Source organism: Paralichthys olivaceus, chromosome 9, assembly GCF_024713975.1.
Source record: "Paralichthys olivaceus isolate ysfri-2021 chromosome 9, ASM2471397v2, whole genome shotgun sequence".
NCBI classification, from domain to species: Eukaryota; Metazoa; Chordata; class Actinopteri; order Pleuronectiformes; family Paralichthyidae; genus Paralichthys; species Paralichthys olivaceus.
Genome location: NC_091101.1, coordinates 22,835,404 through 22,849,066, shown reverse-complemented (window position 1 = coordinate 22,849,066; position 13,663 = coordinate 22,835,404). Strand labels below are relative to the sequence as shown.

The 13,663-nt window shown below is 43.4% G+C and overlaps 1 protein-coding gene across 1 annotated transcript; it reads left to right on the top strand.

Annotated features, from left to right (window-relative positions):
- The first annotated feature begins 648 nt into the window (after window positions 1-648).
- mtnr1al (melatonin receptor type 1A like) lies at window positions 649-13,255 on the top strand. Its single transcript, XM_069532055.1, has 2 exons — window positions 649-1,068; window positions 12,339-13,255. The coding sequence occupies exons 1-2, from the start codon at window positions 780-782 to the stop codon at window positions 13,106-13,108; spliced, it is 1,059 nt and encodes a 352-aa protein (XP_069388156.1). The 5' UTR covers window positions 649-779; the 3' UTR covers window positions 13,109-13,255.
- Window positions 13,256-13,663: the final 408 nt, after the last annotated feature.

Genomic DNA, 13,663 nt, shown 5'->3' with positions numbered 1-13,663 from the left:
AACTTGGAGGGATGAAACGATGAAGGGAAAGAAATGGGGACAGAGGAGAAGAAGAAGAGAGTGGAAGGGAGAAAGGAAAGGACAGAGGAGAGAATGTGGAGGAGAGCGAATCACCAGAGGGGATAGACAACAGCAAGAGAGAGAGAGAGAGAGACAGAGGGAGGAGAGAGATGGAGAAAGAGAGAGGGGGAGGGAGGGATGAGAGAGAGATGGAGAGAGAGAGAGAAAGAGAGAGGGAGGGATGGAGAGAGAGTGAGTGTGAGATGGAGAGAGAGAGAGAGGGAGGGAGCCTCTGTCGGCTCCTATAAGGCGCGTGAGCCTCCTCCAAAGACGCACAGACGAAGTGGAAGTTTGCTCCTGAATGAGCGCGGCACCGGCTCCGGGTGTGAATGGAGCGGGAATCATGAATCGGGATTTGTGAATGAAAAGCTGCAGCGCGGGAACTTCACTCCACAGAACGAAGCGCGTGGCCCGAGAGAGAACAGCGCGTCGTTTCTTCTGAATGGGAACAGACCGGAAACCTCGTGGCACGTGCTCGTGTTTAAACGCGTGTCCGTGCGTCTTTTCGCTGCGCGATGAAGATGCCTTGAGCGTAAAAGTCCAGATTCCCTCTTCTTGTGTCCGGTGACAGTGAAGCTACACGTGTAGACAACAGGACAAATACAAGAGACAGACAGAAACGAGATGTCCTGTGCGGAAACTTCAGCGCTTAAAGGACGAGTAGCTCCGGTGCCATTACGCACAGCTCCCCGGTGCGCATAGTCTGACCCCCGTGCGTAATGTTGTATGGACCGACCCTCCGCGACCCGATGCGACTCGTCGACCCGAGGCACCTCCCGCAACTGATGTCCCTGGAGGACCATGAGCCCACCATGGTGGGAGGGACCATGGGGCCGCACAACTCCACGCCGGTGGGGGAGGAAGGGGCTCCGGGTCAGCAGCACCACTCCTTCCCCTGGGCGGTGACCCTGCTGGCCGGCGTCCTCATCACGACCATCGTGGTGGATGTTATCGGGAACCTGCTGGTCATCGTGTCCGTGTTCAGGAACAAGAAGCTCAGGAAAGCAGGTAGAGGCTGATGTTGGTCACTTTGTATTTGCATTGTTCTGGTTAAAGGTTAAAATGAATTTTCTTTATGCTGCAGTGTCCATGTTACATTTTTTAAGCCCATTATTACATTAACATTTTTCACTTTTAATTTTGTTTTGTTTTTTACTCTTTGCGTGTTTTTATAAATTCAACATATAATATTCCAATAGTTTCAACTCAAAACAAAGTGTAAGAAGAAAAGGTATTTCTTAATGCATATGCATTTATCTCATAAACTCAATTTCACCTGCTGGAATAGCTCAAGAAAGAAAATTAAATAAAATGAAAATCTCACTATAAACTCTAATGTGAAATAGAAATGATTATTATTGGAACACACAAACTGCATTACTGTTGTACAGAGGGTAGAGCGCACTAAACGGAGGGTCGGTGGTTTGATTCCTGCTTTGTAAGTGATGTGTGATGGAGAAAGTGCTGAACATAGATGCACTGTGTGAGGTTGTGTGAATCAAGTTCTGCATAAAAACAGATCATTTAAAACCTGAAACTAATGTGAGTCGGTGTCTGCTGCACTTGTTCCCTGAGGATCAACAATTTGATATAACTAAAGTTTCTGTTCAGGTTGAGATGATTCAAAAAACAAACATGGTTGGAAATGTTGCTTCTGTAACTTTCTCCATCTTTGCATTTGTCTCCCACCGTCACACTGAGTGACTTCACCAGATTGCTGCTTAATGTGTGAATCAAGGACACTTAGACGTTCAGCTGCTGCTGCTGCCGCCGCAGGCGACTGGACTCACGCTGGCGCGTGTTTGACGTGTTGTGTTGTGTAAGAGTGCAGCTCTGACAGGAAATCTGTCAGCGTTAGTGTCTGACACCAGTGACAGTTACGCTCCAGACGTTTGGAGCAGCGCTGCAGCTGCAGACTGGGAGATTTGCCACGTTGGCTCTCGGTCAAGGACTTTTGGAAACTAAAAGCAGTGAAGCCGCAGTCGGACGTTCACTGTAATCGATGCGCAAATCTGATTCTCAGCCTCAGATGTGGACCACAAGCCCTGAAGAGCGCCGCTGAGCATAAATAACCTGGGCACTTAGGAAGCCTCAAACACACAGAGTGGAAATCAATCCAGGCTCCTAATTGTTATATCTCACTCAGAGGCACGCTCCCACAGAGTCAGCCTTCATAGTAACGATCACATTCAAAACTCAAAGTGAGGACGTCCGCTTTCTTTGCACTTGTACAATAATAAATAAATATTGATGGGTGGTTTAATGGAGCACTGGAGCCTAACTTCCTGTGAAGCTTCAAAATGAACAGTCCTGGCAGAAAATCAATTCACCGCACCCCCCCCCCCCCCCCCCCCCTCAATCCTTCATTCCTTCACATAAAAAGACAGTTCATGTTTGAGAAGCTCTTCTTGTCTGAGAAAGGTCAAGAGGTTGCAAGTTCAAACCCCCAAAACAGCCACGAGAGTATGAAAGACGAAGGTTATGTCTCCTCTTTGAAAAACCTGAGCGATCTGCTGTCGTCCAGTGAAAGAACTGAACTCAGGTCTGTGTTGATGGACTCAGATCAACAGGAGGTTGATGCACTGAGAAGATTCTGAGCAGGGGATTAAACGCTCGTCACCAAATGCTGCGAACTTAAACGGAAAGCTGCGAATGTGTCGGCATGTCGGCAAACTTTAATACGACAGGTGTTAGGTGTTTGGTTTTAGGGTTTAAATGTTTAAATGATTTGATGACGCTGCAAAGTTTTCTTATCATTTCACGCTTCTGCAGCCGAGGTTGTGGACACGATGGAGCAGTGCGCTGCTCTGCTCACGTCTGAGAGGTGAGAGTGTGATAATGCATGAATTCTAACTGACAGATGACACCACGGACATCCATCCATCTATTATCGTTACCGCTTATCCAAGGGGTCTGGAACCCATCCCAGCTGACATTAGTCAAGAGGCTGTCTTCACCCTGGACATGTCGAAGCTATCAAGGTCAATTTAGAGTCACCAGTTAACCGAACCCTGATCTGTGGAGATGACAGCACTTTACTGTTTTTATAGGAAAGACTTTAAATGCCTTTTTTTTTATTCCCCTGCAGTCAGTCAACTACTTTGTAACCTTGTTTAGATAACAACTATAGAAATAAAGTGTTATTATATGATATCATATTTATTATTACATTTTTAACCCACATGCAGCTGTAGTCCATCAGGAGGTGTCGTCTCTGCTCTGATCCTGTGTAGATGCTGAATGTGTTGAAGTCACAGGACTCTAAAATTACATTAGATCAATATCATATTAGAAATTATTATTGTTATTGTTAGTGGGATATGAGAATATTAACCTCTGGTCTCAAATATATAGAGTGTGAACTAGTGTGAAGGTGCTGATGCTTGCAGTAATTCCATCATGATGTCACCATGGCAACCAAATGAAGCGCCGAGTGCAGTCAAACATCTGGAATTGTCAGGAAAACTTAAGTTAATGATAAAGTTACTCATGTTTCTGCGTCTGCAGCTTTTCCATGAGCCTGTTCTATATTTTAACTAAATGCAGATCAACAGAGAAGTTTTTTACAGAGGGGAGAAACAAATTGTTGCACTCTGCTGTTTCTTGTTCCTAATGCTTCTTACGATCGTTGAAGGATTGAAGGACATAATGAAAAAGAGGAAGAAGGCTGCAACAATTAATCACTCGACAGAAAATATATCAGCAACTATTATAATCACATTTACGTAAAAAAGGACATAAAACCTATGAGGCCGTCGCCTCGGGCTGTGGGGAAATCGTAATGTCATTACCACACAATTATAAAGCAATCCACCAGTTCCTGACATTTTACAGACAAAACGATTAATTGGAGAAATAATCAGAAGAAGAATCAATAATGGAAATAATAAGGGAAGTTTCATCCTAAAGACTCGAGATGTCAGAGAATAATTGGGAACAAGATGACTGTGTGTCTTGTTTCTTTCCTGCTTCTTCTGTTAATAATTGTTTCCCAGAACCTGTTAAGAATTAAAGGTAATTACAAAGCGTTCATGTCACTAAAATGGTCACAGCAACACGTTTAAATAACATTTTCTATGTTTAGTTGCGGCTGAACGCAGCCCTGGTGTTTTTGGTATCGGTTACTACTGACGAGGTGTTTTGGGATCTTCAGACTTTTTAACTTTGCAGAACTTCTACTTTAAAAAAGACTGTAACACACTAGAGGAAAGAAAACTGGTTTGATGGAGTTTGTAGGTTAATATGAATATAAGCGGTGACAAATTCTGTAAAATCTGCAGCTTCCAGTCACAAGGTCACAGCTCCAGAGGCCCGGACTTTTAATGGTGACAAATTAGCATCACAATGAATCAACACATAAACAGCCAGGCTCTGTTCCCCCCTCAGCTCTTGACAGTTTTCAGTCAACACACAGACAAGTCATTTATTTCTTGCTTTTCCATCTTTTCCAGGAATCCCTGAACGATTAGAGGTGGAAAACAGGATGAATCGTTCCCCTTTTCTCATTATTCTTCTCTCCACCTCCTCATTCATCTGATCTTCCTCCATCTTCTCTCTTATCTCCCTCTCTTACCCGCCTCCTTCCCTTTTTTACAGTTACCCCATCTTCCCGACTCTTGTCTCAATTCATCTCCTGCCTCTCTTGTCCTTTCCACTTGATTCATTCCCTCAGACTCCTTCTCCTCACCTTTTCTCTGCTCTCCTTTTTAATCGCTCACCCCGCCCCTTAATTACTCATCTCTTTCCTCCTCCTCGGCCCTGTCAGGTTTCTCATCTCTCCCCATTTCCTCCCCTCGGATCCCCCTAATTCCATCTACCTCTTCTCTTCTCCTGCTGCTGAATTATCCTGCCTTCCTGTGCACTGTTTCCCCCCCCCACACATCCATCCATCACCTCTCTCTCTCCATCTGCCCCATCAGGAACACATTTCCTGATCGACAGAAAGGTCCTGTCACAGTTCATCATGTCAGTGTGAGTGGATCTGCTCAAAAACAGACAGATTATTCATTTAGAATCTGCACAGTGCTCCTGCAGTGAAAACCCCTGGAAACACAAAACTGTGGATATGTTCTGTCTTCACTCGCTGTATGAAAACATTCATCTGAACAGCTGCGTATCTTCATGTCAATAGATTTGTGATCTACTGCTTCGATCGTCTTTACGCTTCCGTCTGTTTTCATCTGTGTAACCCTTTAACTCTGCAGTAAGTCAATAAACCAGAATAAATGAGAAGTACTGACATTGTGTTATAAATTTAAAAAGACATGTTTTTCCACCATATTTTGCTCGATGAAAACACATTGAAGTGATTTCTAAATATAGAACATTTCTTAGGTTATTCTAACCATGTATAATTTTTTTAATATTTGACAAATGCCCGTTTTTCTCCTTTCCCGCCACTCTCCGGCTCCACAGCTGATTATCAACAACTTTCCCTTCCTCCCACAGACACAGTGTGGTTAATTGGAGAGAAATTGTCTTTGTGTGTTATACACTTGTGTAGAATGAACTCTGCCTCTCTCCCCATCGGCTGGGATTTACATTTCTTTCGTATTGTGTGACATCACAACACACATTATCTCAAGGCACTTTACATGCAAGGTTGAGACCTTCAGATAATGACGAGAAACACAACAGTTCCCACAACGAGCGAGCAAGAACCCCCCCCCCCCCCCCCCCCTGGCTTCAGCCGCCTAGAGACCCTTTAAGTAGATGGATGGACATTAAAATTAAATCAGATGTTTGGGCACATTACTGCCACAAACTTGACAAACAGTGGAAGAGCACGGAGCTTGACGTGCATACATGATAAAAGTCAGACATGGAGCCATTCATCGCCCCATAGCTCTAAACTTCACTGTTCCTCTTGGACGATACATCATCTTTAACTCAAACATTTCTACGTGACAAATGACAACAGTCCCCACAGATGGAGTCTGGTTGGTTTTAGGGATTGGAATGAATCAAGGTGGCAGATGGCTGTTCTCCGGGTTTTTTTTTTTGCTAAATCCCGAACCAACTGGTCTGACAGCTGGAAACCAGAAGAAGATGGAGGGTGCTCTGAAATACCACCCGCTGAGGGGATTTACAAGTAAAATAAGCCCATGATTCTTCTCTGACCTTCAGTTTCTTCGCAACATCTCAGGACGCAGCTGAGCTGACTGAGGAACTCCGATGAATCTCAACAAGCCCGAAGCTCCCAACTGATTAAACTCATTATGTAAATGAGTGAACTCTCCGCAGAAGGTCGCAGCGACTTTCACCCAGTTTGCCACAGTTTGATCAGATTATCAAACTATATAGAATATCTAGGATTAAAGACATCTGTTCATCGGTCGTTAGCTCAGACGACAGAAACATCTGAACGTGGTTGAAAAAATATGAAACAGAAATAGAGAATCATGACGTAGAAAACTCAGCAACACGGACAGGAAGGAGAACAGGAAGCAATGTTTGGTTGGTCAGTCGAACACTTTGGGTAAAATATCCTAACTATTCAATGGATTTCTACAAACTGGTTCACAGGTAGTTGAACTCTGGACTGATTTTGATGATCAAGTGCCAACATCAAATGAAAATAATCCAATTTGTTCATGACTGTAGTTTATCTTACGAAGAACTGAAGAATTACTTTTTAATAACATGACTGTAAACTCTTAGTCTAGTTATCTGAGGGTCTTAAGTTGTCAACATTTGCAAACGACCCGAGAGAAAGAACTAAAAACAGATTCTGAAGACAAGTCTTACTCGAGGCTGAAGTCACAGTTCAAACCAACAACTCCACCGAGGAGAGCCAGGAATCTAACGTCCGAGGTGAAAGTAGTACAAACAGGAAAATACACTGAAACCAACCTGAAGCCAAACACAACTAAACTGACTTGTTAGCTTGAGAGAATAAAGTTGTTCAGAGTCGTAACAGCTGCTGCAACAGTTTCAATGGTTCTAATAAAACAACAAAAGAGAAAAATCTTACCGTGAGTCGATGTTAATCCAGAGCTGAGAATCAGGAAACCACGAACCAGAACAGAGGGAAGTGAAAAACACTTTAAACACACAAGGCCTGATTCACCTGTGCAGCCGAAAATGGAGGGAAAACACCAGGAAGTAACAGGCAGACATTTCAAAATAAAACAGGACGTTTACAAATCCTAAGAATCAAATTAACCTTTAAGTATCAGTGTTTCTGTCTCTTTCAGAACAAACTCACCCTCACTACACTTCTCTAATAAATGGCTAAATGTGCTGCTGATTTGATAACATCTGCTTCTGACAGATGTTTTGTACAAGTATTGATAAAAATACAATCAAACTTAACACAAAGTAAAATATAAAATATTGAACTTGAAGTTTTATAGGTTAAGTTATAGTATACTCATAGTTTTTTTTTGAGGAAATCCCTCTCAAGTTATTTGATTTATTCAAAAGATAGAAAACATTTTATTTTTTAAATTTATTTGAAATGTTTATTTTTCAATGTAATTGAATTTAGGGATAATTTGTATTTGTGTGTACATAGATGCATCTATAAGTGTAATCCAATATGAGTACTTTAAATTTAGTTTTTTCCGATGCATGTTGCTGCTGTTTTATTTGAGCTTATGGCTGTTTGATGGTTTTTCTCACTGTAACTTCATCTTAAGCTGCTGTTGTCGCTCCTTCTTTCCTCTACGGCTTCATGGAGCTGGAAACATTTAGAGGACACATTTCAAACCAACCACCTTCCCCCTCTGATGCTGAAAACATAGTAAATGTTTCGATCTCTTTTGAGGTACAGAAATCAAATCACCAGAAAACATGGAAGAGTTTTGTAATTTTGTCTTTAGCGTGTTTATCTTATTTCGCTGTTAAACCATCGAGAAATGGGTCGACTATACTACTGAATAGATGGAGTTTGTTGAGGCATTTTAACTCTGTTGTTGTCTCAGTGGAAGACGGTTGAGATCATTTCACATTTTTCTCTTGCGCTGAAAGGATCCTGCTTGTTAACTACTGGTTTTAAGGTCACACGTGGAGTAATGTAATGTGATGTAATGGCCACCCATCATTAAACCTTCACAGCTCCGGCAGCGGGTGGCTGCGGCACCTGAACAGGGTCACAGCTGGCCAGTATGCGAAAAGGAATATTTGTGGAAACAGAAAATACATCTTTTGAAAATGGCGTGGGCCATTTAGAAAGTAATTTTCAATGTCTTTTAAAGGACATTTATGTGTCACAGAGGGACGACGCTGTTGCTGCACAACATGATGCCACAGAGTTCACGAGGAGGAGCGAATAATCTACTTCATGAATACTGTGCACGAAGCAGCCCTCTGCTCAAATGCTGCAATTTGAATGAAACTTTGACCTGTTATATTCAGAATCTGCAGCTCTGCAGAGCATGACAGAACCGGAGGGATTTTGGTGAATCTCAGTCACGTTTTGCCCTTAAAATACAAATATTTTTCATGTTATTCAAAGTTTGCACAAGCCTTCACTGTAATGCACATGACTAATATTCAAAAGAAGATTATTTTTTAACATTCAAAACAGAAAACCCTCCACCAACTTCATCTACAACTCAAGGGGCAAGACGTTACATCACATCAGTGCCCGACTGCAACATGAATATAAATGTAATGACATGATGAGAGGCAAAGAGAGAAAGATGGAAGTTTGTTGGAAGAGCGTCTGTGGTGCATTTTGACCACAGGGTCAGAGTTTTGCAGTCAGCTTGTGCACAGTGAGTAAGTCTGACTTCAATAGTGTTTGTCTGGGAGCAGGATTTTGTCCTGAACTCTGAATAGAGTGAAAACTTTCTGGCTGCAGTGTTTTAATAAGAAAGTGAAAGTGTGCGTCAGGTACCTGAGCTCCCGTGGCAAGGACTGTGGCTGCTTCTGGGACAGGTTCTGACTTCTGCTGAAATGTTTGTCGCTTCCAAACGACTCAAAGCTCTGCACCTTGTTGATGTGTTAGCTTGGACTCTGGACTTTTGGACTATTGTCTTGTTTCAAATAAATAGTTCAAGGCCCTACTGGGTCTTTAATGGCAGGATTGAATTCTCTTGTAGAGTTTGTAAAACAGAAATAAAACATTACAGTTCAGGTTCAGTGTGCAGGTCCAGACCACAGATATTTCTGTCCTGTTCTGTCTGAGAATGTTTTCCATAAAATATATTTAATTTAAATAATAAAAAAATAACATTGTGCTTTATGTTTAAGTATTGTTGAAAGAAACAGTGATGAAATAAAAAATTTCGATATTTGCAGGTTGCAGCATTACTTTTATCCAAGGATAACTTTATGAAAATCAGTAAAACTTCCTGATCCGCAGCGAACAGAGGTGAGATGTTAGAACAGGAGACAGGAAGCTCAACAGCCCAGTGAACATTAGCTGGAGCGGTGTTGGTCTCTGACATCATGTCTGATGACCCTGACCTGATCACGAGCACCTGCCTGACCTCGTGCTGCTGCAGCACATCTGGGCCCGAGGATCCAGAAGAGCTGCCACAGCTCCGTGATTTATTTTGTCTAACTGCTCGGACACTTTATCATTCGCTCTAATTCTCTGTGTTTCTGTCAGAGAGGACACGTCTGCTGCTGCTGGAGGAAAACAAACCTCACACCCTGAGATCCTGACTCAGAAATTAACTTTTTTTTTAAATGTCTTAGCTCTCTTTGTTTTTCATCGTGGGAGTGAAATGCAAAATGTCCAGTTCATTGCACTGCAGCCTCAAAAACACACCTCCTGTAGGTTTGAGAGGAGGCTGCATAAAAACAGGGGTTGTGTGGAGCGTGGAGGGGAAAGTACATGTAGACTGACATTCCCTCTGACCCATGACACAGATCACAGATCAGCTGTGTTTGGGAGGGACTTCGTCTGGCTGCGATTGTTGTGAGACATCAACGTGACCTAGCTGCCGGCGGCTATAGACATGAACTCCTTGGTGGAGGCAGTGCTATCTGGTTTTCTGTTTCTTTCGTTGGCCTGAAAGTATCATATGGTCAGGTGGTAAAATCACGACCATGACAAGTTCAAACTAAAATCAGCCCTCAACCTGAAGAGCTGCCGTCAGAGTCACACAGAGTCGAACACGTTGTTCGAACAGACAAATAAAACAGGAGTGAGGGGACGGAGATGAGAGTCTCATTTGGAATCAGACTGTCGGGGATGAGAAGCTCTGCAGGCGTGCGTGTGCGTGTGTGTGTGAAGCAGCTGAAGAACATCAGGTTGCAGGAGGTTCATGAGGGTCAAGCAGCTGCTCCTCCTCCAACAGATCACCTGATTAGATTGTAGATACGCTGCATTAATTTGCATCTCAATGTGTAAAAACTGACGTCTTTGAAAAGATCACACGACTCTGATGGAAATCTCTGCTCGTTAATTCATCATTTGTGTTAATGAACAGGCTCATTTGCATGGCAGGTTGGGTTTAATTCATCATTAGCGACCGGAGTGAGGACTCTTGATGTCTGACTGTGATGATGGTGGAGCTCCACCCATTATTCTGGACTGATTCTCCAGCCAACGCCAGGTGTGGAGCTGATGAATGAAATCACTCTGCCCCTCGTTGTGGGTGTGTTCGATGAACGTGTGTAAATAAAGCTGGACAACATGAACCTGGTTAAAATATGAGAATCTTCTTAAAGAAGAAAAATCTTTTGCAATATTACTTTCTCTTCTACTGTTTCATCCATGTACTGTCATTTCCTCTTTCCTTGAAGATTGTGAAGCATTTTCACTAAATATGTCCTGAGGCCACGACAGCAGCTGATACTTTTATCTGAATCTTTTATTGAACTTCTAACCACTGGCACCATTTCTCTTCCTGGCTCATTAACACATAGCTCCGGCTGACACAGGAGGGGCCATATTGTTGGGAGAAGTTGCAAAGGGCAAACGCAGTAATAAAGACAGAAGCACGGACTAATACATATTGACTGGCGGTTAACAAGTCCCCTGTCTCTGTGCTCCGAGCCACAGCTCCTCCCTAACTAGCTTCTGTGATGTACTGGAGACAAAGACTCGTCTTCCAGAATATTAACGACGAGGCTCCTTCATAATGAAGATGGAGTCAGGGGGTGATAAAGGCTGAATGGTGCCGCAGAGTTTAGCAGGTAGAACGAGATGTTGTTAAACGAGCGCGCCGGGCGTGAGGAGGCACGTGGGCCGATAAAAAGCTTGCAGCTAAACTTACCAATTACAGCAGCTGCAGAGACACACCTCTCCATCACTGGAGCATTTCAGCCTGACAACAGTCGAGTGAATGTTCAGGTTTCGTTTGTGAGGACTGCTGAAGCCTCAGCAAGGTGAAGGTCAGACGATGCCTGTTCTGTGTGGTTATTTCTGAGGGAGGATGTTGTGGTGGCAGGGAAACGATTAAGATGAGTGAGATAAAGAATTACATTCATCTCTAATGGTTTCCAGTATCTGCAGGGAGCTCTGGCTTTGTCACATGATTCGAAAAACTAAATTAAAAAAGGGAATTTATGAAGAAAATGAGGCTACATGAGTGTTGTGTTTGCAGTAAATAAACAACACACCTGTTGTCATGACAGCAGCAGAAACAACAAATGATTTTAATCTAAATGCAAAACAAATATTGACCTGTGTGATTTCTGGATTAATGCAAATGTAAATTTATGTTTGCTGCCTTTTACTTCAACATAAAAGCATTTGTTTAGTTCATGTGAGTGGAAACAGATGATATCAGCAGGGACGAGAAGAAAAGACGATCACACAAAGAACCAATAATGCTGACAAAAGAAAAACGCCTGATAGTTTAATACTGAAGAGTAAATAAATATGAGATAGAAACTCTCTTGTGTGTGTGTGTGTGTGTGTGTGTGTGTGGGTTGGACAGTTGTTTGCATTAGCCTGTAACGATGCTGGAGGCATAAAAGGTGTTATTGATGAGGTTTAATGATCCAGATGATGTTAAAGTCAAGTCGTAGGAGGAGAGTTTGGTTTTATGTCTATTTTTTTACTCGCAGACTATTTCGTTTTCTGCTCCTCTTCACCTGCTTCCTGTTTGTGTTCAGTCTGTGTCTCTGTTTTGTTTTCGTTCTGTCTGTGTTTTGCAGATTTTTATGTTGTTGAATAAACTCACTTCTTTTGTTGTTGTGCTGCTTTTAACATTTGTGTTCTCAGCTTCTTCCATGTCTCCCTCTCGCTGTCAGAAAACATCACACACTGCTCTTACTCTGATTTCTACCCAAAGTCGTCTCAAACACAGTTTTATTTCCAAGATGAAGCAGAATCATTGTTACACACCTCACCTCTTCCTCTTCATGCTCCACAGGAAACGCCTTCGTGGTGAGCCTGGCCCTCGCTGACCTGGTGGTTGCCATTTATCCCTACCCTCTGGTCCTGACCGCCATCTTCCACGACGGCTGGATCGCCGGCTACTTCCACTGTCAGATCAGCGGCTTCCTCATGGGCCTCAGCGTCATCGGCTCCATCTTCAACATCACCGGCATCGCCATCAACCGCTACTGCTACATCTGCCACAGCCTCAAGTACGACAAGCTCTTCTCCAACAGTAACACCATGTGCTACGTGGTGCTCGTCTGGGCGCTCACCATCCTCGCCATCGTGCCAAACTGGTTTGTGGAGTCCCTCCAGTACGACCCTCGAGTGTACTCCTGCACCTTTGCCCAGTCGGTCAGCTCGTTGTACACCATCACAGTGGTCGTGGTGCACTTCATCCTTCCAATCGGCATCGTCACCTACTGCTACCTGCGAATCTGGATCCTCGTCATCCAGGTGAGGCGGAGAGTCAAGCCTGACTCTCGACCAAAAATCAAGCCGCACGACCTCCGCAACTTTCTGACCATGTTCGTGGTGTTCGTGCTCTTCGCGGTCTGCTGGGCGCCGCTGAACCTGATCGGCCTGGCGGTGGCGCTGGACTCCAGGTTGGGCCAGGCCATACCGGAGTGGCTGTTCACGGCCAGCTACTTCATGGCGTACTTCAACAGCTGCCTCAATGCCGTCGTCTACGGCGCCCTGAACCACAACTTCAGGAAGGAGTACAAGAGGATCGTCCTGATCGTCTTCAAACTGCACTGCTGAGACGAGAGGCAACGAGGGGCCGCTTGTTTTTAACTTTTACAACCAGAAAAGGCTGAAAGACCTCGATCGAAATGAAAGGACTCTAGCTTGACGAGGAGGAAAACAGTTGTAATGAAAAGGTAATAAGACAAATAAAGTGAGAGAGAAGAAAGAGAAAACAGAAGGACCTGAACAGCTGGAGGAGGGGAGGCGGTGAGAAGTGAGATAAACGACTTCAGGGAAACTGAGAGAGGAAAGAGATCAGGAAGTAACTTAGTAACTTGTTTTATCACAACTCCAACAAAGTCACGAGTTAGTGTTAAAATTCAAATAAAAGTTGTTAGTCATGTTTTTATCAGCGTTGGATTATAAATGTTGGATCATCCAATCAACTTCTTCCCACTGATTCATTTTGATGCACGAACTCCGAAACTGAAACTTCAAGACAGAAAAACTGTGATTTGGTCTTTCAGGGTGTTTTCACACCTGAAGTCTGGACCGTGGTCTGAACCGAGGTTCTCGTTACTTTTGGTTTCACATTGTAATTTAGGGTCTAAATCATTTTCTCTGACATAT

Bases quoted from the DNA above. Each gene is read 5' to 3' on its own strand.
- mtnr1al (XM_069532055.1), top strand. From the start codon at position 780: ATGTTGTATGGACCGACCCTCCGCGACCCGATGCGACTCGTCGACCCG. The intron at 1,069-12,338 runs GTAGAGGCTGAT...CATGCTCCACAG, and splicing joins CAAGAAGCTCAGGAAAGCAG to GAAACGCCTTCGTGGTGAGC.